Source organism: Meriones unguiculatus, chromosome 5 (assembly GCF_030254825.1).
Source record: "Meriones unguiculatus strain TT.TT164.6M chromosome 5, Bangor_MerUng_6.1, whole genome shotgun sequence".
NCBI classification, from domain to species: domain Eukaryota; kingdom Metazoa; phylum Chordata; class Mammalia; order Rodentia; family Muridae; genus Meriones; species Meriones unguiculatus.
This window is the reverse complement of record NC_083353.1, coordinates 132,834,655-132,862,234: the sequence shown is the minus strand read 5'-3', so window position 1 is coordinate 132,862,234 and position 27,580 is coordinate 132,834,655. Positions and strand designations below refer to the sequence as shown.

General features: G+C 48.9%; 1 protein-coding gene across 3 annotated transcripts in view; it reads right to left on the bottom strand.

Moving 5' to 3' along the window:
* Window positions 1-757: 757 nt before the first annotated feature.
* Window positions 758-27,580, bottom strand: part of Far2 (fatty acyl-CoA reductase 2) — a 68,712-nt gene continuing 41,889 nt past the window's right edge. For all 3 annotated transcript variants that reach the window (XM_021659938.2, XM_060384529.1, XM_021659937.2), the window contains exons 2-12: window positions 25,170-25,396; window positions 19,475-19,650; window positions 16,577-16,756; window positions 15,173-15,350; window positions 14,588-14,632; window positions 13,529-13,647; window positions 12,929-12,996; window positions 6,206-6,377; window positions 3,198-3,327; window positions 2,738-2,865; window positions 758-1,715 (exon numbers count right to left, since the gene is read on the bottom strand). In XM_021659938.2, coding sequence (XP_021515613.1) covers window positions 1,553-1,715; window positions 2,738-2,865; window positions 3,198-3,327; window positions 6,206-6,377; window positions 12,929-12,996; window positions 13,529-13,647; window positions 14,588-14,632; window positions 15,173-15,350; window positions 16,577-16,756; window positions 19,475-19,650; window positions 25,170-25,358 — 1,548 coding nt within the window. In that variant the 5' untranslated portion in view covers window positions 25,359-25,396 and the 3' untranslated portion in view covers window positions 758-1,552. The remainder of the gene's footprint in view (window positions 1,716-2,737; window positions 2,866-3,197; window positions 3,328-6,205; window positions 6,378-12,928; window positions 12,997-13,528; window positions 13,648-14,587; window positions 14,633-15,172; window positions 15,351-16,576; window positions 16,757-19,474; window positions 19,651-25,169; window positions 25,397-27,580) is intronic.

The window sequence follows — 27,580 nt, the reverse complement described above, 5'->3', positions numbered from 1 at the left end:
TTTTATTTGCCTGAGAGGTTTGAGAGGTCCCCTTCTTTTTTTCTGGGGACAGGTGGCAGGAGGAAGTGCTCATCGGTAGGGAACACTGAAGACAGGAGTTGGAAATTCAGTTTAATTTAATCGGAAGTTCACACTAACACTCGTTCCCTGGAGTTCTTGGCTTGATGGACCAGTGATCAAAAGGTAGCGGAGTTCTGGAGCTTACTTAATCTAGTCCTGGATCCTGAGCTGCTCTCATCAGAGTTCTGGAGCTTACTTAATCTAGTCCTGGATCCTTGGCTGTGTCTTTATGTGACTGTGTCTTCATGTGTCTTGTGGATGTCACACATGGGAATCCACGGGGGCTTTGTGTCAGCGCTGGGCCTGGAGAGTGGTCACTGACCTTACTCCAGGTTGCAGGCAGTGTACCAGGAAGGGCTGCCCAGCGTGTTCCTTCAGGGTGCCAGACGCGCTTCAGCCACCAGAACCTAAGCGTGCACTTACCACCTGCTTGAGTCAGTCCTCAGTCATTTGTGCGGCACGCACTTTTAGGCCCCAGATGTTTTGTTTGAACATTCTTGTTTTTAGTGTGCAGAGACCCTGCAGCCCAGAGCCCCCTCATCTCAGTGCATACAGGTTTTTCTGTGTATGCAAGATGCTTAAGCAGAACGCTCACTCTGCTTTTGACTCTGTGTAGCCTACAGTTCCCGTGCAGCTAGGACGACTGGGGTACAAGGGCCTCAGGTGACCCCTCCAACTCCACACCTCAAGACAGAACTAGAACTTCAATTTTTATTTGAAGTTTTGCTTTCCTCACTGGCAAAGATCAGGGGTTTTTTCTGTGGTTGTAGTCTGGGAACTTGCCTCCCCATCAGCCTTTCTGACTGAGGCCTGAAGAAGGGCTTTGGCGACATGGATAAATGAGAACAGGAGAGGGTTGTCAGGACAGTGGAGAGTAAACGTGAGGGATCATGTCAGAACCATAAGAACCGACTCGGATGAGACGCCCTAGGCCTTGCTCATTAGTTCTTCCTCGGTGAGTACCTACACTGTTTGTTCCTTTCAGGGCCAAGATGTGGACATGGTGAGAAATGGCAGACATGAGCCCGCTGTTTCCATCCCCCCCCCAGGTCAGCTGGGACAGAGGCCACTTCTGTGGACCATGAGGACATTGAGTCCCCTCGTTCACAGTGGCTGTGAGCTTTTGCCTCAGTGCCGAGGGCTGCTTCCCCAGCCTGCTTCGGCTCTGCCGTGCGGGCTTCATGCTCACTGAGCTGAACTTTGTTTTGTCTCGAAGGGAAAGCTAAGGTTAGGGAGAGGGTGCTTCCTGCTCGTGTGATGTGGACAGTGGGGCCATCAGGATGGGAGGTGGAAGTTGTGTCTTTGTATACAGCTAGAGGCTGACTCCTCACTGAACAAACCCTAGAAACCCCACAGACACAGGGAGGAAGGAGAGGAGATGGATGGCAAGTTTGACTGGAAGCTTGGGTATGCTTCTCTTTACTTTCTAGAGTAAGACAGTTTTCTGCCTTAGAGGTATCTGAGGTCCAGATGACGGGCTAGTGGAGTGGTCTCAGGCCTTCAGCATGCTGGAGGCTCTGAAGTACGAGAGGAACTTGTAACAGAAGCTCACAATGAAGAACCAGACGTTCCTGGCCACCTGAGACCTTGCTATGAGGAGGCGCCAGATGATGAGGAACAGGACCGTGTTAAAGAGGTAGTGGATGTTCCGGAGCCTGAGGGAGGAGACAGAGCACTGTTAGGCCCCACGCCTGCACCCGTTGTGTGACCTGCAGCCTAAAAGTTATATATGTGCCCCAACCACCACCCCCCCTCCATCACCTGCAGCCTGTCATGTCCCTGTGGTGACCAGCCAGAACCAGGCTCTCTTGAGCCCATGGCAGGGCTTGCTGCTCCTTTCTTTTCATGTCTTTCATTTTCTGTTTCATGACTAACCAGGTTTCCTTCATGTTTTCCTAGCTTCTTACTCTTCCCCTACTTCTCTGAAGCTCTTGCACAATCATAGTTCACGGTTGAAAGTAATATTTTAGAAATACGTTCTGGTCTTTTAATACCAAAAATCCTCTCTGGCCAGTGAGACTGCGGAGTTTATTGCCCTTCTGGAGTGAGTATGGAACTTGAGTGGGAACACGTGTAAGGGTCAGAGGCAGGGATCTGACTCCACAAAGTTGTCCCTTCACCCCCACAGGCACTGTGGAAGGCATACTCACACCTGTGCACAGTTTGAAGCCTCACTGTCTTGTTGGCTGGAGGGTGAACAGTGAACTCTGCAGCCCCTTGGTTTCTGCAGGAATCGTGACCTGAATCCTCTAACTTGTGTGTCAGGAATTTTGACTAAAAGAAGTAGGAAGGAGTTTTAGTAGTTACCTGATTTTCCAAGTCATGTGGTATGACCTGCCCTTTGGGTATTAGGTCACGCTGTGATAAGGTGCACAAGAAGCAACAAACGTCGAGCCTGGCTCCTGTGTTTTCCCATGAACAACATTTTTGTCTTATTTGAATACTTCCGTGTTGATGGGAAACGGAAAGAATCCCTGCCTCAGGAGTGAGGTGAGATCTGCATTCAGTGTTGTGCATCACAGGATGGTTTGGAGTGCAGGGTCTGTACCACTTCAGAAGTGGGAATCCAGCCTCCTCCTAGGTGCTGCATGAAAGCTGACTGCCCTACGTCACATGCATCCTGCTGGGGTCAGTCAACAGCAGCACCTCACAGATGCCAGGGAATGTATGTGCCTACCTTCTCAGGTGCTGCTTCGCTTTGGGGATACCAGCCAGATCCTCTTTCAGTAGATACTTCTTCACGCCCAGGACATAATTTTCAATGTATTCCAGCCAGTTCAACTGACGCACATCAAAGTTGAATACCTGCGAAGCAAGAGCTATTCTGGGCTGCCAGGCAGCCGCTTGTCCAGTGTAGATACTGGAGCTCATCAGTATGGCTAGATCTGCTAGCCAGTGATCCTCTGGCACACAGCTATCCCCGTCTCCTCATCGCTGGGTTATCCAGCGTGCCACTACCCAGCAGCAAGGAAGGTCAAATCATAGCCCACCAAGTAGCTCTCTTAGCTGCACTGACTTGTTTCCTGTGCGTGCTAGCATTATTGCCTGCTTTTCTCAGGATAAAGCCATCTGTCTGTATACCCGGCACTACTGTAATTCGGAGTTCCCAAGGTGCACTGCAGTCACGTCATACGTACTCTCTGATCCTCAGGACTCAGCTCTGACAGAAGCATCTCTGTGTTGTTTGTGCTCCATTCCCAGCTGTTGTTGATGAAATACTCCAGCATGGAAATGGTTTTCAGCAGCCGGTTCATGAGCTTCGTCATCCTGAGGGAAAGACCAGATAGGAGCTGGGGCAGCCCACCCACTGCCTTTTCTGCCATTGTCATTGAGGAAGTACAATAATGCCAACCCTCGGGAGGCCATGGCAGGGAGACTATTTCAAGATCAGTTTTGTCTGTATAGTTAAATCTAGGCCAGTAAAACTGTCTTAAAAAAACCAAAACAAAAATTTGTCCCTCTTGCCTCCAATCTCTCAGATTTCGTGTGTGTGTTCTTGGGTCACCTCCCTTATGGCTAGTTTACAGTAATGACAGTTTCTACAGCTTCACATTTAGCTTTTGTAAGGTATCTTACATTTTCCTTCATGTATGAGCAATACATTTATCTGTGATACTAGAAGGGTTTTTGCATTTCTGTGAAAGTTAGTGTTCTCCTCCCACTTCCCATCTAATTCTGTTAGCCAGCAGAACGGGAATGACTCTCCCCGTGTCTACCACGCAGTTTACACCCTCTCAGAGCACCCATTCCTTTCTTACCACACATTGCTTTTGGTTTTAATTTTGAGGCAGATCTTGAGAAAGCTAATTTCTTTTTACTGTACGTTCTTAAATTTGTAAAAACAAAAATAAGATCTCGGGTCCTAGTATATAAACTTTTGGCAGTGTTGAATATGTTATCACTTGGGGAACAAAAGCAGGTTATAGTTCAGACTTGAAGAAAGACGTAACATTCCTAATCTGTCTGACACAGTGCTGACCCTTCTAGGAAATACTAATTGCGGATTCTTACTACATCCTTATAGGTAGCTCTTTGCCTGCATTTTTCTGAATATGGTTCATCAGCTTAAGAGGGTCAGCATTCAAACGCCACCCTTGTCCGGACCCACCCTAGAGAACTGCTCCTGAGTTCCATTTCTTCCAGTGGACTACGCTAAGCTCCACGCTCACAACACGAGCCAGCTCTTCCTAGAAGCCTCCTAGAACTGTGAAGTAGTTAGGATTTATTTCATGCTAACTTCAGAGAAAGGTTATGTTCAAACACATAGGAAACGCTCCAGATAGGTCTCTGGGCCGAAAGTGTGGTTAAGCTCTGCTAGTTACCAGAGTATAGTTCCATTACACATTGTGGTGCTCTGGGAATTTGGTGTTGTTCTTGGTTCCCACGAACTGTTGACAGATATCTCACGTATCATGGGAAATGTCCTGTTCAGGAAGTAGATGTAAATGTTCTGTGGACAGTAGTGGCATAGTGAGTGCATCGCTATCCAAGAAGTGTTGGAACTAAGGTAATTTTTACAACATGTTACTCTTAGGTATAGACCTTTTTTACATACAACACAAACACAGACCTGTAACAAAAATCTTAAAATGTAGTCAAACAGTGATTATCACATTCTGTGCACCTTTATGACACACAGACTTGGCTACTGTCCCTTCTTACAGAAGAGTTGGGATCTAGGAAGAAAGTAGATTTATGACTCCTGGATAAATCAGTGAAGCCAGGGCCTTAAGACAGACTCCTAGCTCTGATGTCATCCTCCAGGGTCTGACTGGTCCTATAAAGAGTCGTAAAGATTATTGTAGGGACAGGTGGCTCAGTGGGCAAAGGTGCTTGCCAAGGCCAGCAATCTGGGTTCAGTCCTCACAGTACACGTGGTAGAGAGATCCAGCCTTCCTCGCCAAGGTGCCCTCTGACCTCCACGCCTGTGCAGTAAGAGTGTGCACACAGTCAATGTAAACAAACAAACCCTCATGTCACAGAAAAACAGCAGCCCATTGCTCCAGTATGGTTTGGTTTCTTACAAATTGTAAATTGAATTTTTTGTCTTCTGCTTTTCTCTTACTCAGCAAACCTTGCGTTATCCTGGCATTCCTAACCCTTCAACCGACCTAACCTGAATGACTTAGAATTTCTGCCTGTGGTTCTCTCCTCCCATCTATAGTGGATAAAATTTGCACAGATGTTTTTCCACATACAGTGACTCCTCACGTGGTTGAGCAAAGCTAGGTGAGGCACATGGCCTCATGTCCCAGTTTCCTATGCTAGTACAGGGAATGCTGGTGTGTCAGAAAGGCCTCCCACTCAGAAAGGGGTGTGCAGGGCCAGTCCTACTCTGTTTGGCTTGAGATTAGTGGGTTGTGGAGGTCACGGGATGTGCTTGTCACTGCTGGGTGGTGACAGCTGGCCTGGCTTTGGCCCCTCGCCTCCCTCGGGGTTAGAACCCTCGTTTGTGGTTAGAACCCTAGTTTGTGGTAGTGGCAGAGGCTTCCTGCACGTCCTTCTTTGGTCACGTCCTGCTACACTAGTATTCTCACACTTCCTATTGCTGTGCTCCGTTAACACAGCTCTTCATACGGTGACCCCACCATAAAATCACTGCACTTCACAACTGCAGTTTGCTACCGCTGCCAGCTGCAATGTAAGTATCTGATTACGCTACCCCAGGGCTTGTGACCCACGTTGAGACCCACTTGTTACCCTGCCGCTTCTGCCCCCACTCGTCTTTCGGTGGAGAAAGCGTGAGCTGAGCTGAGAGCAGTGACCTAGGACCTGTGAGCTGGGAGGTGAGCTGTGACTTGACCAGTGAGCTGGGAGCTTGGAGCTGTGAGTTGAGTGCTGCGATGCGAGCTGAGAGCTGAGCTGTGAACTGATCTGTGAGGTGAGCTGAGAGCTGTGCTGAGAGCTATGAGCTGTTTGCTGAGCTGTGAGCTGAGCTGAACTGTGAAAATGTGACCATCGTGAGTCCTTGCTGCAGTGTGGCCACACAACTGCATCCAGTGAGTGAGGCTGGCGTATCGTGTGTGTGTGTGTGTGTGTGTGTGTGTGTGTGTGTGTGTGTGTCTAACAAGCGGCATTGTCTTGCTCAGTCCTCAGCCACAGGGAGGACTGTGCAGTGACCTCTGAACGCTGCTGCACCTCTCACCTGGGTTTCCTCCCGGTCAGCCTCAGGTAGAAGTCATAGATGATGGCGGGGGCGCGGTGGCTGACAGCGTTCCAGTACTGCGTGGTGAAGCTGTTGGTGGTAAAATCAGCGTTCGGCCTTCTGAAAGCACTCTCAAATGGGATCTTTTCCATGGTCGCCAAGACCTGTAACCCTGGAACAAAAGGAGAAAGTGCTAAATCCCAGAGCAGTCAAGTTTTCAGTGTCTGCTGTGCTGTGCGGAATGACAGGTAGTGCTTGCTGTGCTTGTGAGGAGGTGAGGCTGTGCAGGCAGGTGAAGGCCTGCACACGTGAGTAGTGTGACTGCTAAGAATGGGTCCTTTGGGCGTGTGGCCTCCCTATGCAGCTCTGGTAGTCATGAAACTCACTGTGTAGACCAGGGCTGGCCTTAAACTCACAGATGTCTTCCTGGCTGGATTATAGGTGTGCACTTAAAACATTTACTCTCAGATACAGGGAGGAAGTTTTTGTTCACTCCAAGGACAGGCTGTGCTTGTTCTGCTCTGGGTTCTCAGGTCTGCTCTAACAGGCCCTAGGCAGGCCGGGAGGAATCCTTGCAGAGCCATGGGAGCGTTTCTTGAGCGTTGCTTTTCCTAAGGTTAAATGTTTTTAACAAAGGCTGGCATAACATTATAAAGCTGGGTTTCCCTGGGTGGGTCACTGTAGATAGTGCAGAGGTTTTAGAATTGTCTTTTCATTTTCATATTGTTTAGATTAGCTTAAATTTTTAACATTTGTAGATGCAGTACTTCCTATTTGTTCATTTAAATTCAGTTTTAACTTAATTGGATCCTTTTAAACAATGCAGTTCATTATTTAATTATGATGAAGTTAATCAGTTACTGTGGTAATTCAGTTATTGATGTTCTTCAAATGATACTTCCCCAGAAATCAACATGTAAAATATACGTGTTCATGGTTGGCTCTAACTCAAAGAGAGGAGAAAGTTAGTTGAAAAATTGTGGTGGCACATGCCTTTAATCCCAGCACCCCAGCACTTGCAAGGCAGAGGCAGGCGGATCTCTGTGAGTTCGAGGCCAGCCTGGTCTACACAATGAGTTCCAGGACAGCCAGGCTACACAGAGAAACCCTGGGTCAAAAAACAAATTTATTTGGAACAATTGAAACATTATCAGATTGGCATGTAGGCATGTCTCTATGTGATTTTCTTGAATATTAATTGGTCTCAGATGGCCCGGCCCACTCTCGTATGGAGGTGTGAAGAAGAATGGCCCCATAGGCTCATACTTGAGCCCCACTACTTAAGAAGGACTAGGAGGTGTGGCCTCGTTGGAGGTGTACTCTGTTGGAGGAAGGATGGTCCTTGGGGGTGGGCTTTGAGGTTCAGAGCATGCGGATCCGCTTAGGAACTCTGAGCTACTTCTCCACAGCTTAACTGCTTGCAGACCTCAGTGTTTCCTCCATAACAGACTACATCTCTGAAACTGGAAGCCAGTTGCCATGAATTGCTTTCTTCAAGAGCTGCTGTGGTCATGATGTCTCTTCGCAGCATAGAGCCGTAAGTAAGGAACCCAGACAGGTAGACTTAGACTGTAAGAAAGTCCAGCATAGCCTGTGCAGGTGAGCAAACATAGTTTGCCCGGGTCTTCCATCATGCTTTAGTTGGCTGAGGGTTAGTTCCTTGTCAGAAGTAACGCTGTGCAGAACTGTGAGCGAAATAAATCCTTCTTCCTTTGAGTTGTTTTTGGTCGGTGTATTTAATGACAGCAGCATAAATGAAGCCATAGCATGTGACTTAAAGGCACCCACAAAAAGAAAAGAACAGAAACACACACAGGGAATTGTGACATTTGCACTGGCCTCATCTGTGCATCTGCACGCTCCTCCACAATTCATTTGCCTCTGTGTGAACATTCACATCTGACAGGGCTAACGTGGACCTCGTTACATTCCCACCACCAGCTGCATTTCCCTGACACACTTTACAGCACTGCCACACGAGAATTCAGTTTTCTTGTTTCAGTGAGTCAAACCTTTGGAGTAATCTTGATCCTCCTCTTTGTTCAGCAGCTCTCCTAACAGTGACCATCAGAATAACTGGCCTTCCATTTGCACTGTTATTGTGGGTAGGAGCTGTCCCTGTTGCTTGGAATAGTGGGGCCAGCATCACTGGTGGACTCTGTGGCTCTTGTGCCCAGTAGTCTGACCTCCATGCAGCAGCTCTAGTGAATCTTTGAAAATGCAGCTCAGAATGTTATTTGGAGGGAAGCATCTGCATCTTTTTCTCAGAGAAAATGTTCAGTGTGGATGAAGCCTTGCAGGATCTACCTGCATCCTCCCTCCTGTGCCCATCCTTCTGGGTTCATAATTTATCATTTACCTCTCGTTGCTTTTGCTTGAGACAAAGTGCTCGTCCTATCCTTGACTGTGAATAAAGAACTTTCGTATTGATGGTTCAGCTGTCTGACAAGCCCTCACTTCCCTCGGGTCTTTGCTGAGCTGTCACATGCTGTTTCCTTGGCCTCCACCTCAGAAAGCACCTTCTTACCTCCCTCTACTTTTCTTCTGCACTTAACCATATCCATTGTACAGTTTTTACTTTTGTGCTTACACAGACCTTAAGACGTGTTTGGCAGGCAGTTGGTGGTGCTCAGTAAATGCTGTTGGGCTGAATGAATGAGTATCCTGGTAATGCATAATGACTATTTCCTGACTATCTTGACCCTTAGTTGTTTCACAGTGACCTCATGTCACCGAAACAGAATTCTTGGAGCAGTTTAGATTTAGATTAGGAGATGATTAACCTGTGATAGTTTAGCTGGGTATAAGATCAATACACTAGTCAATTTCATGTCTCCCCAATAACCATTAGAAAATGTATTTCTAGCTGGGTGTAGTGATTCACACTTTTAATCCCAGCACTCAGAGAGGCAAATGGATGGAGGTGAGTTTGAGGCCAGCTTGATCTACAGAGTACTAGGACAGCCAAGGCTACATAGAGAAAACCCTGTCTCAACCCTCCACCAAAGAAAGGGAAAAAAAAATATATATATATATATACATATATATAACAAAATATATACATTTCTTAGGTCCTAGGTATAAATCTGATTTTAAAAAATGCTTCAAAACTAATATCCAGAAAATATAAGGAACTCAAGTAGTTAAACAGCAACAAACCAAGTAACCCAATTAAAAAAATGGCGTACAGAGCTAAACAGAGAATTCTCAATAGAAGAATATCAAATGGCAGAGAAACACTTAGAAGAAATGCTCGACATCCTTAGTCATCAGAGAAATGCAAATTAAATGACCTTGAGATTTCACCTTATACCCATCAGAATGGCTAAGATCAAAAACTCTAATACAGTACGTACTGGAGAGTATGTGGAGAAAGGGGAACTTTCCTCCTACTGGTGGGAATGTAAATTGGTACAACCACTTTGGAAAGCAATCTGGTGTTTTCTTGGCACTATTAGAAATAGTGCTTCTTCAAGATCCAGCTATACCACTCCTAAGCATATATTCAAAATATGCTCAAGTGTACAAGGACATTTGCTCAACCATGTTCGAAGGAGCTCTCTTGGTAATAGCCAAAAGCTGGAAACAGCCTAGATGTCCCCAAACTGAGGAATGGATACAGAAATTGTGGTACCTTTACACAATGGAATACTATTCAGCAATTAAAAACAAGAAAATCGTAAAATTTGCAGACAAATGGCGGGATCTAGAAAAGATCATCCTGAGTGAGGTATCCCAGAAACAGACACACACAGTATATAATATAGGATAAACATACTAAAATCTGTACACTTAAAGAAGCTAAGCAAGAAGGAGGACCCTGGGGAAGGTGATCAATCCTCACTCAGAAAGGCAAATGGGACGGACATCAGAACAGGGAGAAAACAGGGAACAGGACAGGAGCCTACCACAGAGGGCCTCTGAAAGACTCTACCCAGCAGGGTATCAAAGCAGATGCTGAGGTTCACAGCCAAACTTTGGCCAGAGTGTAGGGAATCTTATGAAAGAAGGGGGAGATAGGAAGACCTGGAGAAGACAGGAGCTCCACAAGGAGAGCAATAGAACCAAGAAATCTGGGCCCAGGGGTCTTTTCTGAGACTGATATTCCAATCAAGGACCATGCATGGAGATAACCTAGAACCCCTGCACAGATGTAGCCCATGGCAGCTCAGTATCCAAATGGGTTCCTTAGTAAGGGAAACAAGGACTGTCTATGACATGAACTCGGCTGGCTCTTTGATCACCTCCCCCTGAGTGGGGAGCAGCCTTACCAGGCCACAGAGGAAGACAATGCAGCCAGTCCTGATGAGACCTGATAGACTAGGGTCAGAGGGAAGGGGAGGAGGTCCTCTCCTACCAGTGGACTTGGGGAAGGGGCATGGGAGAAGAGGGAGGGAATGTCGGGTTGGGAGGGGATGAGAGAGGGGGTGCAGCTGGGATACAAAGTGACTAATACATATATATTAAAAAAAAAAAGAATAACTATATGGAGAGATGAATCTTTTTGAAGGGCACTAATGGAGACAAATAAGTGGATGTTGCATGTCCATCCACCCAGCTGTCAGTTGTTCTGCACTGTCACTTGAAACAAATGTTCAGCCTATGGTGACTTTGCTAATGGTTCCAGTTAGAAGCATTTGGATCATTTCTATGAAACAAATGAGTTTCAAATTAAAGGAACTTGAATTAGTGGATAACGACATCCTACTACATTAGGCTTCACATGTAGCCGCTTGGCCCTGGATGAAGAACGTGGGCACCCAAGCATGTGTGAGGGGAAGGAAAGCATGTGTGTGCAGCAGTTGACGGTCCTCAAGTTACAGACTATCAGTCAGCAAGCCGCAGGGCCTGGCTGTTCTGCAGTACTACTCCCCAGATAGGGAAGGCGTGGAGAGAGTTACCGTGTAGCTCAGTGGAGGACAGCTGAGCTGCCTCCCTCAGTCTGTCAGCATTGGGTATTTAAGTTTATTCCCAAGGATCTTGGGTACTGAGTAGACCTGTGGTGGTTTGAATGAGAATGGCCCCATAGGCTCATGTATTTGAGTGCTGAGTCACCTGGAAGCAAAGAGGAAGAATTAGGTGTGTCTTTGTTGGAATAGGTGTGGCATTGTTGCAGGAAGTGTCACTAGGGGTAGGCTTGGAGGGTTCAAAAAGCCCTGCAAGCCAGGCCAAGGTACCTCTCTCCCTCCCTCTCTCACTGCATGTCAGGACGGAGCTCTTAACTACTTTCTGGCACCATGCCTACCATGCCTGCTGCCATGTTTCTCCCATGGCGACAATGGACTAAGCCTCTGACACTGTAAGCCAGTGACAGTTAAATGCTTCCATTGTAAGAACTGCCTTCGTCACAGGTGACAGCAGCACATCAGTGACAGCCACAGCCAATGGACTGTGTAGTATGGGTTTCCTAAAGCAGAGGCTGCGAGCTCATGTAAGCACATACAGCTTTCCTTGGCACTGCCTACGTTCTTTGATCAAGAACTCTGGCTTTAGTTTTATCTTCAACTGTTACTTATATTTTCTTTTATAAATTAGTAGGGGAATGGTCATTCACCCAGAAGAGAGACAGAAGACAAGGCTTTTACTTTTATTTCAGGGAACAAAGTTATGAATCTAAGAAGCTCATTCACTGTCTCTGGGCCTCTTGTGAGTTGAGCACCCTAGATTCTTTTTAAATCATCTCTAATTCCAGGAAGAGAATTTTAAGAACTACTACATCCTCTGAGCTCTTTTCAGCAACGATCTTACTTTTAATTGTGTGTATGCATGCTTGTATGGGTGTGTGCACCTGAGTACAGGTGCTTGTAGACTCCAGCAGGCATCCTATCCCCTGGAGCTGGAGTTACAGGCAATGTCAGTCACCAGCCCAGACCCTCTGCAAGAGCAATGCACAATCGTCCGTGTGATCTTAGCTGTGGGCCCTCTGTCCAGCCCCAAGTTCACAACAGATTATTTGCGTGTATTAATACACAGTTATGTGGGTGGGGGTCTTAGATATTCTCCATTACTGATGCAAAAATAAATATCTTACTATTCTGAAATCAATTCTGATTTAAATATGTGATGTAAGAAACTGGATTTATGAAGAAAAGAACATAGAAGAAATATCTATGAAGATAATTTTGTGTTTGCATCTTTGCAAATACAAAACTGTGTGCTCTGAATGGGAGTCAGATCAACACAATGGCTAGTGTGTAAAATCTCAGATGTTAGTAAGAAAAGCAACTTCCAAGTCAGCGAATTTGTATACCGTTGGCCTAGGCAGACCTAGAAAGAGATCTGTCACCAGCAAAGCACTTTGGGGCTGCAGGCACTTCACAGTCAAGAGGCAGCTGCAGACGGGGGAGCCCTGCCACTGCCAGGGACAGCTGGACTGTGTGTGAGTTGGCCACTGCTCACCCACATGCTCAGAGCGCAGAACAGGGGAAGGCTGCTGGGAGGGCACGGGGGGGGGTCGTGCTGATTGATGTTCTCTGTCAACCTTTGCCAACTTTGTTTTTATAACCCTCCTTTCAGACTTTCATTCTGTGTGACTGTGCGTGTTCTCACAGACCATCTCCTATCACTGTGCGTTCTGGCTAACTGCAGCGCATTTACAGATTGCAGAGATTTTTCTCTGGTTTTCTTTTGGCTCCCTCCCCACCTGTTCCTGGCTGCAGGACATGCTCTGTTTTCCCCTGGGCAGGACAGGTAGTTAGGCACTTAGAGAGTTAAAGTACTTACCCATCTTATACCAGTTACATGGATTGAGATTACCAGATGTGGAATGGTAGATTAATGTTGATTTAGGTCTGGAAGATAAGGTCAAAGGTAAGTAAGTACAACGAAACTGACACTAATGGAGGAGAAAGGACAGGAGCACAGAGGCCGGCTCCGCTGTTCCTGCGCATCTGTAAGCGCACAGCGCTTTCAGAGTCTTTAAAAAGTGTGTCAAATAGGTGTGACCTGTGGCGCACACATGCGTGAGTTCGCACGAGAGAAGCCCCTTTCACGGGGTCATTCGCTAGCGGTGCCCCACGCACACCTTTTCTTTGTGTCACCGGATTTCCTGTCTCATCTCCTGGCTTTTATGAGCAACTGAGCTACAGCTCAGTAAAGTAACCTGTGCTGCCCTTTGACCCATCAACACTATTTTAAGATCCTGAATAGAAAACCCTTTCCAAAACTCCCACGGATTACCCGTGGCCAGGTGTTAGTCAGCGTCTGCACGCCTCAGCCTCCACGGGGTCTGTTAGGAACCCGACACACTGGCCCATCACCTCCCGTGGGCTGATCGTGGCTGACGTGGCCTTCGCCGCCCCAAGCGTGTGCACGCGCGCTTACCTGTGCACCGCCGTGTACCACCCCACGGCTATGGTGAGGTTGACGACCGTGTCAACCGGAATCACGTCTGCTACCGCCATGGGAGTCGCTTTTATGGAGCGAAGAAATCCTTTCCCAGTCTGCTCGGGAGAGATGGAGCGTAAGACAGAAACCAGATGCAAAACCCCAGCTAGGACTGGCCGCTGTGTGGGAGTCGGTCACTAGGCCTCTCTTCTGTGAGAGCCGCAGGCGGGCGGGCACATGCAGGCACGTGTGTGTGTGCGTGTGTAAACCTGCTGCTGTTCTTTGCCTACTAAACAGATGTGGCATGGGTGGGATTCGGTTAGTGTGCTGGCGTGCACTGTAATAAAACTGCTCCTAGCCCTTTAATTGATTGGGAATGGAAGCCATCAAAGGTCAGACAGGACACACCCACAAGCTTGTGTATTTCAGTGTCAAGGATTCTGTAGTCTTTGGGATAACTTGGGCTGTTTGTTTTGTTTTTTGAGATGGGCAAGCCTTGGACACTCTTCTGCCCCCCCGGGGGTGGGGATTGCAGGTGTGAGCTGCCACGCACTCAGCTTATAAAGCACTCGCACTCGGGGCTGCAGGGGTGCGGGACCAGGCCCTGTGCCCGCTGAGTACCCCCCCAGGGGCTGGCACCTTCCTGCATCCCTGACTCACACTCGGGGCTGCAGGGGTGCGGGACCAGGCCCTGTGCCCGCTGGGTACTCCCCCCAGGGGGCTGGCACCTTACTGCATCCCTGACTCACACTCGGGGCTGCAGGGGTGTGGGACCAGGCCCTGTGCCCGCTGAGTACTCCCCCCCGGGGGCTGGCACCTTCCTGTATCCCTGACTGGCTGCATTACTAAAGCAGTGGGAAGAAAACCCCTCCACGGCAGAGACCTCTGTCTCAGAACTGCAGCCCCTGCTGCCTTCACCTTTAGAGCAGCAGCTCTAGACTGGCCACTGCCCTCGTGCCCGCATTCATGTGCATTTTTGATCGAGGAAGCGTGAGTCAACACTAAGGTGTCGGTCACCGTTCTTTGTCTCGGGGTTGCTTTCTCATCGGTACCTACCGCAACAATGAGTCCGCTGGGGCCATTTAAGTTATCCACCCAACCCTAAAAGAAAGATCTCTGTCAGTTACTCATTTCAAAAGACTGTTACCCTTGGGCAGTCCAGTCTGTTTGGGGGGGGTGAGGAGTGTATGGGTGTATGGGTGTGTGTGTGTGTGTGTGTGCATGTGTACGCACCCACACACCCATTCGTAATACTAACCGATTGGTTGTAAAGAACAGAGGTCACGGGAAGAGGACATGCTCAATCCCGATACAATTTGATAATCTGGTTTGGATGGGAAAGGGGGGAGGAGGAAGAGGGATGTGGCTACAACAAGTATGTAAAGTGAATAAAAACATAAAGAACATAAGGGAAGAAGAAAGGAAGAGAAGGAGAAAGAAGGGTGAGCAAAAAAGGATGTGAGGAAGGAGGAAGAGGAGGATGTAAGAGAAGAAAGTGTAAGGGAGGAAAAAGGAAGGTGTAAGGAGGAAGAGGGGAAAGTATGAGCAGGAGGAAGAGGAGGGTTTCAGAAGAGGAGGATACCAGAAAGAAGCTTGTTTGAAGGCACTGGCTTGAAGCAAGGCAGAAAGTGCTGGGCTCACCGGGAACGGCTCCTGCCAGGTTGCTCCCACTATGGACGGCCTGACGATGGCCACATTCAGGTTTCCGCTCTCCTGCTGCACCACGATCTCTCCCAAGGCTTTGGTGTAGGTGTAGGTGTTGGGCCGGTCCCCAATCAGCTTGGGGGTGATCTCGTCTATGATGGCGTCATCCAACCACCTGCAGGAGAGAGAAATATTCCAGCAACAGCACTGCACAGCAGAGCAAGAAGACATGGAACAGCCAAAGAAAACATCCACCTTCCGTTTGAATTCCAGAAGACAACCATCCCAGGGTCATAAGGACAAGCCTCCTCCTCCTACCTTAGTTAAAAGCTTGCTTTCTCCACCTAGATACTTTGTCATTTCCACGGATATGTCATTTGCAGCATCACATATGACCCCTGTCTTTGCTCCTACAGGAAATCTCATTAGTGTGTCCACGGAACATGTGTATGAGTGCAAAGCCCATGTCCAAGAGCAAGCCAGGACTGTATGCCCTCCCCTGCCCCGGCTCAGGGGTGTCCGCCTTCCCCCCCCCCCGCCAACCCCCCCTCCCAGCTCAGGGACTCCTCCAAGCTGTCTCATGCAGTCAGGATAGCCCAGTGTTGTCTCCTTCCTCAGGTCTTAAACCTGTAGTTTTTTAACTTTGAAGATGTCAGTGTCTCCACGGACAAAGCAGCTACGTCAGCAAGCTTAAGGATCCTGAAGCATTCTGAACATGTAGCTAGATGCTTTTAAAAAGCATCAGATTTTAAATTCAACTACGGTATTGCATGAAATGATTCCCTGGCAGAGTCAGTGTGGCCACTTCTCTCCTGCAGCCATGGCTGTTCTGTCATGGCAGACTGTGCCCTAGAACTGTGAATCCAAATCAGCCCTTTCCCCAAAGGTTGTTTGTCAGGGTGTATTATCAGAGCAACAGGCAAGGTAACAAAAGAGGGCCACGGAGGTCAGAAAGGCTAACACAGTTGTAGAACAATTTCCACAGCTAGCGAGCTACCAGCCATGACTTGAACCCATCTTGGGCCAGCTCCCTGTCTTCTCTCACAGATGCTTTATCATGTGATCATGGGAGTGAGGACCACGTCCACAGCCCAGTGTTTCTGCAGCCCTGTGCCTGACAGACGTTTCCTGGGGGCTTTTCAGGGCTGAGAATACGCTCGCCATGCACAAAGCCCTGGCTCCAGGTCCTGTACATCAGTTCCTAGTACACACATGAAGTTTCCGCCTTCCTTCCCTGCGCGGGCCCATTTCTCTTTAGAAGAAGGAGCTAGCAGAGAAAGGTAAAGCATTATCCAAAGCACTTTGCTTTCACAATGTCCTATGCCGTAACTTCATTAACCAGTGCAGAGAAACCGAGGGCACCACCCACTGCTGCCCAGTCCCCGAGTCCACCCTACTCACTCCATGGAGTCGATGATCTTTCTGGGCTCCACAGGACACGGGTAGATGACCTCATCTATGTGGCTCAGGTTGCAGTTGGAGAAGGCGGTAGAGATGTGGACGAAGGCCTCCAGCTTGGGCATCTGGCTGGCCATTAGCAGGAGCTGCTGGGTGGCGGTGACATTGAGCTGCACAGCTTCTCTGCAGAGAAGCAGAAGGGAGGAACTCAGATCCTGCCCCACCGCAGGCACCCCATGCCTGGCACACCCACCGAGAGGACCCACAGCAACTGTACCACACTGTGCCTGGGCTGCTCCAGGCTGCTAGATCTGCCTTTGACTGGGCTGTGTGCAGTGGCTAGAGCTACTTCAGTAAACGGTGAGGTTTGGGTGGCATATCCTGAGACAAGGAGGGAAAAGGTGGATCCATGGCTTCATGGTCCCCTGACACTTGAAATTGTGGTATGTGTGGAGTCCTTAGTCCCAGACACTGAAGCACTAAATACTGTGTCTAGAGGTTACATTATTTTAATTAGTAAAACAAGAGAAAAACATGATCCTTTGAATTAACTGGCTTCCATAAATGACCACTAAAAGAACAAAACCCAACAAACCAAGAACCTAACTCAGATACAAAATACAAGTAACATGGAGGGAACTAGGAGTAGATACTTGAAGAACAGTGCAAGTTCTTGTCAATATCAGGCCAACCAGGAAGACTGATGCCAAATCCTAAGGTGCGGCCGACCGTAGAAAGCTGTGTAAACTCAGGGTAAGAAGTAAGAAGCCAGATTCGCCCTGCGGACACACGCTTACCCTGCGGCAGGGGACCAGAGAGAAGCTATACGATCACACGTTGCTAGGCACTGGATACCCTGGAACTAGATCACAGGCGGTTGTGAGCCACATGCTATGGGTGCTAGGAACCAACTAGCAGGGGCCCTCGAGTGGCGCACACTCAGCCTCTGTGTCATCGCTCCAGCTCTCTCTTTTTTTTTTGTTTTCTATTTTCCATTTAAGAAATTTACTGCTGACGTGATAACGTTTCAGGTTCTGTCCACAGCCATGATGAGTGTGAGCAGAAGCAATTCTGACTTTCCGGGTGAGGACGAGGCCACAGACATCACTGGCTAGTCCCCGAGGTCACTACAGGGAGCCACCCTCTTACTGGAGAAAAACAAAAACCAACAAGCATGTAAACCACTGAACGCCCGTCACAATGCCGGCTGTGATGTCACAGAATTATATATTTGGAAAATGATCAAAAGAAACAAAGCATTAGAACGCAGATGATCCATTCAGTAAAATAGCTACTAAAAATCATGGCAAAACGCTAACATAGGCTTCTACATCTATATGAACCCAGAGAACACAGCGGCCTGAAGGGCACATTCCAGTGGGCGTCTGGACTGAGATAAGTGGATCATCAGTTTCGTGGGTCTGATAAAATGGAGCAAGGGGAAAGATATTCTATCAAATGAAAACAAGTTTTAAAATGTTAAGTTTTTCTCAACAAAAATAGTAAAACATAAAAACAAATTAAAAGTACAAAACTTTAAAGCATTCCTTTCTTTGTAATTCTTTACTGTGGAATAGCTTAGGGTGTCAGCAGAGTTGATGACTGAGCAAGGAAACATAATTTGGATTATAAAATTCTTGCTTTAATAATTCCTTAAATAGTGAAAAGAAAGTCTTAACTTTTTCTAAGTGAATCTATATGAAGATAACTTGGAAAAATATGCTAAATTTATTTAAGTGGCACCACATGAAAATAAGCAAAGTATTTCTGTTTTAAAAGTTTACTGTGAATATTCATGGCCTAATCAGAATTGGATTTTAAAATGGTGCGATATTTTCTGAGAAAGCTTGATCAATGGCAGGTAGCTTAGGACAAGAGTTTTACTTCAAATAGACTGAAAAGTAAACCCTTTGATAAGCATTGAGAACTACCGTCCGTAGAGAAAAGAAAAGCTGCTGTCCTCACATTCTCCCTCTTCACAGTTAGTAAAAGCACTGAAAACAGGCCGGTGCGGTGGCATACACCTTTGATCTCAGTGCTCAGGAGGCAGAGGCAGGCAGATGTTTGTAAACTCGTGGCCTGTCTGGTCCACGCAGCGAATTCCAGGACAGCCAGGGCTATGTAGGAGACCCTTTCTCAACATAAATGAATAAATAGGTTAACGAATGAACTAATAAAAACACTTCAAATGGATCACAGACCTACCTGTAAAAACAAAACAACAATAGTTCAAGGAAAACTAACAGTAGAAAGACAAAGGTAAATTGAAATAATAGAAGATAAAGTTAATATGTGGAAGCTTCCACATCATCTTGAAATCACAAAAAATCAGTTCAAAATAAGAAAACAAGATGAATAGACATTTCACAAAATAAAATATCAATAAGCACTTAAACATGCCAAACTTTCAAGTCATCAAAAAATAAAGAAAAATGAGCAATGCCACGCCTACTGTCATTCCGGCAGCACTGGGCAGGGCACAGAATGCTCCAACGGGAAAGCCTTTCTTTGAAGTTGAGCCCAAATCTGCAAAACTGCAGAAGCAGGTAGAAATGCGAGTGTGTGCACCCCAAAATACACTGTCCCCTCTGCACAGAGGCACATGGAGACATTCTGAAGATTCTTTGTAGTTTCTTATTAAACTTCTCATTGGAGTATGTTTTGTGGGGTTTCTTTCCTTTTTGCTTTTTAATTTTACAGATTCTATAAAGATTCTTAGACACATAGAGAGACAGGAGAAAGAGAGAAGAGAAAGAGGAGAGGGAAGCAGGGAGAGAAGAGAGAGGCAAAGAGAGGAAAAAGGGGAGAGGAGAGAAGGAAAAGAGATAGCGAGACAGAGCTGATGATGAGAGAGAAGGTATGTGGAAATGGAGAGACGGACAGACAGGCGGCAGGGCACACCTGAGGCGCGCATCGAAGCGCACTGTGGCCGCACAGTGGAAGATGATGTTGGTGCAGGACAGCAGCTCCTGCATGTCCTCCTTGCTGATGGCGAAGTCGCGCTGGTTGAGGTCTGCAGAAATGGGCCTGATCTTCTCGTGCACGTTTGGACAGACTTCCTTGACTTTCTCAAAGAGCTGAAACAGAAATCCACACGCCATGTGCCTCATGACACCACAGAGCCCTGCCTTGCCCTGGAGTCTTCTGTGTTAGCACTGAGAATCTGGTTTGCACAAACACTAGTCTTTTCAATGAAGGTGTCTCTGTAGCCAAGAGCCCTCCTCTTGATTTCATGCATTTGGTGTCATTTGGATCCTAACTCTAGGAGCATCTGAAAAAGGTGTGCCTAGTCATCAGGTGGGTGCGTATCCTGAACCTTGCCTTGGAGATGAAGGGGTGAAAGTCACTGTACTGGCTGGTTCTATGGCATCTGGAGTCATCTGAGGAGCCAGCCTCAGCTGAGAAAATCCCATCCCAAGATAAGGCCGACCTGAAGGGCATTCTCTTAATCAGTGATTGATGGGGAGGGCCCGCCCATTGTGGGTGGTACCACTCCTGGGCTGTGGTCCTGCTTCTGTAAGAAAGCAGCTGAGCAAGCCACAGGGAGCAAGCTGGGGAGCAGCACCCTCCATGGCCTCTAGCTCCAGCCTCCAGGCTCCTGCCCTGCCTGACCTCCTGTCCTGACTCCCTCAGGGAGAGATGGTAGTGTGGAGGCAGAAGGAACCCTTCCTCCTGAGCTGCTTTTGGTGGTGGTGTTCATTACAGAGATAGAAAGCACAGCTAAGTCACCTCCTTCTGGCCTCACTCCCTTTGCCCGTGAGAACACTTTCATATTTATTCATGGGGACCGTGTCTACTTTTTGTATGAGAAATAAGGGTTTTCAGGGCAGGGTGACCAGCCTTTAGCAAACAACACGAAATTACTGCCTTGCCTAATGGGCTCAGTTACAGAGATGGAAGCAAAAATGTGATTCGAAAATAAAGTATCAGGCGAACGTGATCTGTGGAAACAGACATTTTCTGTGCCCTTTCTCTGATGTCAACAGCACTTAATGTTGAGGGTAGCATGAGCCTATGCGCTGTTTCTCTGGATGTTCATTACTTTTTTAGAGTGCTAATTTATACACAAAGGGGGAAGAGGTGAGCACAGCATTTTTAGTCCTGCATTTGCTCAGTGGGCCGATTCTCTGCCTTCCCCACCACACCGCGATTCTTAGATCAAAAGTATATTTTCTATCGTCTTGAAAACAAAATTTTAGTGACAATAATCTTGTTTCTGACCTCTACTAAGAAGATGGAATTTTCATGGAGATGAATGTCCGGAACTGTCAAGAGCAGAGAAAGTCTGTGATTTTTGAACCTAAGGCAACAGGAGAGACAGGCTCCCTTTGCCCCACCCTCGGAGGACTGTGCAGCTAGGCCGGCTTAAATCTGGGCTTTGGCTGCAGCTCGGCTGACAGAACGCTCGCCTACCGTGCACAGGGCCTCTGTGCGTTTGATGTACAGCATCGCATGAAGCCGGGACAGTGATGCACACGTGTAATCCCACACTCGAGTTCAAGGCCATCTTTTCTACTGAGCCAGTGTGAGGCCAGCTTGGACAGCATCAGACCCGGCCTCAAATCAAAACAAAATCCAGTAGTCAGAGAAATCTTATTCCATTGGCATCAGGCAAACGAGTATTAAAGACGTCCTTGGAGCCGGGTGAGGGGTAGGGAAGGGCACAGCCCCACAGGCAGCCAGCAGTTGCCACGCTTCTGTGCCCGAGTCCCCGTTTCTACATGCAGGAGTGGCCTGCGGGCCGTGTCACCACAGTTCTGAAGACAGCTAGGAAGCTGGCCAGTCCTCAGTGTGGACAGAAAAGGATATAAAATGTCAGCAGGGTCAGTCTCAACAACGGTCATTTTGGCTCTTGGAGACGGCCTTTTGCGGTTCTAACCTTGATCAGTCATGAGCAAGCTAAATGTGTGCTCTCACGGTCAAGGTGTTCTCCACGATGGGCCTTTCAGCTGTTCAGGAGATGTGTATGACTCCCTGAAGTGTTTGCGCTTTCCCCTGTGGTGATGGAGTCCTGATGGCTCTTCCTCACTGTGGATGTGTCTGAGGCGTGTGGCCGCTGGCTCCAGAAAGCAGGGCTGGGACAGCAGGCACACCAGCTGTGCAGCGCTTCTGTGCCAGCTCACAGCCGCACTGACAGAGACCAAGCCGCTGGTGTGAGAGGCGTCCAGGTGTGGGCTTTGTCTTCTAGGCGTCACTGACAACCTCCGCCAGCAGGAGCCTTTGCTCTCGCCGAGCCCTCTTCACACCGTGCTGGTGTGGTTAGGACCTCGACTCTAAGCCGGAAAATGGGGAGGTCTTTAGCCAAAGGACACACGGTGGGCTTAGAGTACAGGGGTGTGCTGTCAGCTCCAGGCCAGGGGCAAGCAAGTGCGAGTCACAGCGAAGAAGTTAGGAGTCCAAAATACAGTCACACGTGCAATTCACACATGGACACACACACACACACACACACACACACACGCCACAACCATCAGGACCTTACTTTTTGCTCTTTATCCCATGGGCTGCGAACAGTCAGTCTGGGGGTCTTAGTTTCTGGACCGTTGCATGACCATGTGTTTAGGACTGCCTGGAAGGGGTAGACGGCTCCGAACCAGCAGTTCCGAACTGAAGCGTGGGTACCTGAGCCAGCTGTGTAAAGACAGGAAGGTGCCGAGCTACTTCTGTCACACACAGCGGGGGCAGCCACACCCCTTGGCACACTTCACTTGTCAGAACTCGAGCTCACGTGAGCGTCTGCAGTCCATGCTAAGGACGACACACACCTCACTGCTCATCCTTTCACGCTGTGTCCCTAAGGGGGTTCCACGGAGGACCTCAAGGACAGCGCTGGACGGGAAGATGGAGGCCAACCCGGGTTACTTCCAGGCCCTGACAGGACCATGCTGAATTAGAAGGTACCCTGACTCTCGGGGCCAGCAGCAACTTTGCCTCGTAGATTTTGTCCCCAGGGAGGCAGGCTGTGAGGGATGTAGGCATGCCACGAAGGGCGCATGGTCCTCACAGCTACCTTCCTGCTGGCTGTGCCACTTCCCTGGCACAGATCACACGCCTTGGGGAGAGCACAGTTTTCTGGGATTAATTTCTCATCTGTGACTCTAGAATAAACAAACACTTCACAGGATTTCTAAGATTGAGTATGCAAGTCAGTGCTCAGCATAACACCTGTCACTGAACTGGTCCTTGAAAGCAAGAGGCTCATTCTGATTCATTGCTTTTTCTTTCCCAAAGCTGCCAAATGGACTGTCTCCTTCTCCTCTCTCCTCTCCTCACCTCCCTCACCTCCCCTTCCTCTTCCCTTCCCTCCCCTCCTCTCCTCTCCCCTTCCCTCTCCCTCTTCTCCCTTCCTTCCCCTCTCCTCCCTCTCCCCCTCTCCTCTTCCTCTCCCTCTCTCTCCTCCCCCTTCCCCCTCTCTTCCTTTCCCCTCTCCCTTTCCTCCCCCCCTTTTCTCCCTCTCCCCCTCCCCCTCTCTTCCCTCCCCTTCTCCCCCTCTCTTCCCTCCTCTCCCCCCTCTCCTGTTTCCTACCCTCTCTCCTCTCTTCCCCCACACCCCCCCTGTACAGTGGCACAAGCTCTCTTAGGCCGCCCTCAGTGGCCCAGTGCTGGCAATAGACCCTCAGCCTGTGTGCTTGCTGAATGTCCGCGATGTCAGGCTGGGATCTTGTTACTAATGCTCCCATTCCCTCTTGTACGTCCCATCATCCCTTCACACTCTTTCACTTGGGACAGACTGAAATACACTACGCACTAACCATGGGATTTCCTTTTCTTGCCAGGGTCAAAGAACACCTGACCCCAAATAGGCACCGGCCTCTGCTCCCACCTTCTGCTGCACACACAGGAATGCATTGCTAAAGACAAGGAGAAAGGGACCTTCCCCAACCATGGAGCAGTGAAGGGTGCAAGGAAGAAGCTGCAGAAGGAGAAGCCATTGGCCACAGTGATGGAAAAGAGGCCTCCTCCCAGAGTCCAGTCAGAAGGCAGGTAAGGACGTCCTCGTCATCTGTCATTTTCTCCAGGGGCCTTCTCAGGTCCTACCAAGGGTATTTCTTAGTAGATGCAGCCCAGTCTTGCTGCCCGCCATTTCTTTGTCTGATTTTCTCATCTCTCAAATGGTGATTGCCTTGTCTCTGTCCTCCTGCTGCACACACAGTGTGAGTCTAAAGACTGTCAACCAGAGGCTGGTGTGCCTGTACTTGTGTGTAACAGCTATCTAAGCAATGCTTGCGGGCGTGAACAGATGCAGCACAGGTCTGTGAACTGGGGGGGGGGGGGGAAGATTATAGTGAGCCTGGCATGGTGGCACAGGCCTGGAGTCCCAGCCCTTGGGAGGTAGAGCAGGTACATTCTGAGCCTGAGGCCATTCTAAGTGACGGAACAGGACCCTGTCTCAGGTACAATGATTCAAAAGTCACCTATTCATTTCTGCTCTTCTCTCTTACAGAAGCCATGGTGAACTGACAGAGAGTGTGGGGACGTATGCGTCTTTGATGAAGGTTTGAAACTGGTTCAGGCAACCATGACCTGGTTTTAAGGATAATGAACAAAAGAGCCTGTCTGGGTAAAGGAACTCAGAGGTCATTGATCATATCTTTGTATAAGCAACGCCATATTATTTTAAACGTTGGTACCTCATTTAATTCTCATAAACGCTTGTGAAATAGCTTTTGTTGTTTGTGCTGTTGTGTGGATAAGCACTTGTGGAAGGCTTGGGCAGCCATGGCAGGCACTCATGCTGGCCACTTCTCTGGTGTGAGAAGGAATGGGGAGGGCCACGTCTGAGCCTTTCTACGGTTCTGTGCTGTTCACTGTGCGAATCCAAGAGCCAAACCTGACGGTGGGTAGTGACTGGGCTTAGACTTGTGGCTCCATCAGCCAGCTAGACAGCAGCCATGAGACGAGAAGAATGTCTAAGGGAGCCACCAGAGCTGTGTTAGTGACAGCGCAGGGACTGAGCTTGGGAACTCTTCAGACGCGCTCAGGGCTATCAGCGTCCATGGCTGCCCTCTCGCGAGCCTCTTCTGCCAGCCTGGCCTCCCTTCACTGACTCCGCAGGTTTCACAGTGGAGACAGGAACAGTAAGAACACTCTGCTTCTAGCCGTGAAAAAGATGGTTTCCTTTCCTGCCCTAGAGATGCCCTAAGCACCTGTGCCGTCTTTGTGTCACTGTTGTGTGTTTTTCCTGTCCCCTGTGTGCTCCAGCCTGTGTGTGGGGTCCTCTGTGTTTCTTTATAGCGGCTGTGGTAAAACACCCCAACAAAAGCAGCTCGTGGGAGGAAAGGTTTGCTTTAGCTCACGGTTCTGCCGTAGCCAGGAAGTCAAGGCAGTAGGGCCAGTCTGAAGGAATCGGTCACACTGTACCCACAAATGGACTAGAGCGCTCTTGCGGAGGGTTTCCCCCCTCAAACACCCTAACTGAGATAATTAGGTATTGTCCCAGCGACCTAAATGCCTGTTCGCAGATGCCTGAGGCCTGTCTGCTGCGACTCTAGATCCCGTCAGTCAGCACTAACCGTCCGTTACGGAGCTGTAAGGCAACACGACACAGCCACTCCAAGGTGCTGCCCAAGTCACACCGCCCGCCCGCAGGACCCACCTTGCTGTTGAGGATCTGGAAGACCCTCTCCTGCAGGCTTTGTCCGGCCTTGGGCCTCACGAGGATGTAAATGGTTTTCAGGTGGGGGCTAGTACGGAACAGTTTCTCCATCAGCACCTTGCCCAGGAAGCCGGTGGCCCCCGTGATGAGGATAGACTTGCTGCTATAGAAAGCTGCGATCATGGACATGGCTCCTGCTTTCCTTGTGTGCTTCCGGGAAGAGGGTCCTGAGAAGAGAAAAAGCAAGTTAAGGTCGAGGGGGTGTTAGAACTCGCACCTGCGGTTTGTCCGGGCTTTCTGAGCTTTGAATGGAGGAGAGCACCGGGAGGGAGAGCCGCAGGCTTCTGGGAGGCAAGATTTGCGCCAGTCAGCATGTCTGCATCCCAGGCCATGCACTAGGGACCGTGGGAGGTTCGAGTGTGACCAGCTGCGGTCTCATGGAGGACGCAGACAGGGGAGAGCTGCAACTAGGGCGTGGCATGCGGACCAGCAGCGGGCACTGTCCACAGCGGTCCTGTCAGGAGAGGTGACTGAGCTGAAGGCAGGCAAGGGCTGGCATTAGGGTGGTTTAGGCTGAAAGCGTGAGGATAACCCTCTAAGATGAGAAGCCAGGGCACACGGCCACCACATACTTCAACATCACAATGCAACTAACACGTCAGCTTTAGTTAGCCACCATGTTGGGGCAGACAGCATAGTTCCTCCTGGCCTTCCTGCCCCTTGGACTCCTTCTGGGCTGAAAATGGTGGCTGTCACCTCCCGCATATGCCACTCTGGGGGTTCAGCCATGGTACACTACAGAGGCAAGGCAGACGAGGGAAGCTGAAAGCCACTGGCATTGGGGTGCCGAGGAGGAGTAGCTGGCACGGCGGCCGCCCAGGCCATTGGCTGAGGGCTGGAAACGAGCTGGGGAGTTCGCTGACCAGAGGTGGCCAGGATTCTCTGGCTGCTGATGTGAACACCCCCTGTGGGAGGCCGACTGACAGCTGCCAGAGAGTGCAGGAAGGCCCACCCCTCTGGCAGCTCAGAAGGTCAGTTTCAGGAAGGTTGTTCCACGTTCTAGTGTCTGCCTCAATCTCTCCTTTCCAGAGATTTGAGGCTTTCGTTGCAGAGGCCGTCTTCCTCCGTGCTTGGGCTGATTCCCGGATAGAGTGTTTATTTGAGGCTCTTGTGATGGGGTGCCCATGATTACCTTTTTCAGCACGGTTGTGGCTGATGTGAAGAAAGGCTAATGATATTTACAAGTTAACTTTGTATCTTGCCACTTTATAAACTGTTGGTTGCTCTTAAAACCTTTCCGGTGGACGTTTGGGGAGCTCTCACGTCTACTATCTTATCGTCTGCACATAGGAGAATTGGATTTCTTCTTTCCTATGCAGGTCTCTCTCTGTCTCCTCGTTGTTCCTGCTGGTGTTTTGAGAACTGTAATGTAGAGAAGTGCGGACAGTTGGTAGTCCTGACCTCTTACAGATTTTAGTGGGATTATTTCAAGTTTTTCTCCATCGAGGATGAGGTGTCAGTTTGTCACATATATAGCCTTTATTATGTTGAAGTTTGCTCGCTGCCGTCCTGCTCTCTTCTAGAACTTTTTATAAAGGCATGTGGATTTTGTCAAAGGCTTTTTGCATGAGAGAATCATGTGATTTATTATGTTTATTGGCTTGTATATACTGAATGCTTTCTGTTAGGTCACTGATCTTTTAAAAAAGTCTAACAGTGAAAGAAAAAAATATCGATCTATATGGTGTAACATATCTACTATCTGCCATATAGAGTTTATGATAGAAACATCACGTAAGACACATGCCCTGTGTACCTGGTATCCTCAGAGGACAGAGAGGACACTGGATTTGCTGGAACTAGAGTTAGACAGTTGTGAGCGGGAATCGAACTCAAGTCCTCTGGAAGAGCAGCTCCCAATCTCTCCAGCCCTCGTTTCAATACAGTTGATCAAATGCACGTGCTGAATACGTATGTAGTCTGTGTGTTGTTGAGGCCTGACCACGTGCAAGGCAGCAAGGTAAAGTCAAACCTGGCGTTCAGGGAGCCAAGTCCGTGTCACTCGGATGTGGAGATCCGTAAGCAGAGACACAGACAAAGGAGACTTCTCTGTTAGCTGGTTGGGAGAGCGGCTGAGTGAGCAGTAGAGCAGTGTGGCTGTGGTGAAAGGCTCTGTGCACAGATGACCTTCCGAGGGTCCTCCAGGCCAGCCATGCTGGCTCGCCAGGCAAACCCACCAAGTTCTGCAGGGAAAGGGCTGCAGAGCTGCGGCTGTCCACTGCGGGGCAGTGTCTGCACACCCATGCATCTGGGAACAGTCTCCTCCAGAGCCCTTGCTGCCCGGGTCTGCTGTGGACAGGGAAGGGAGCAGTGCAGGAGCATCATGGGAGTTGAGCTACTTTTCAATGCTA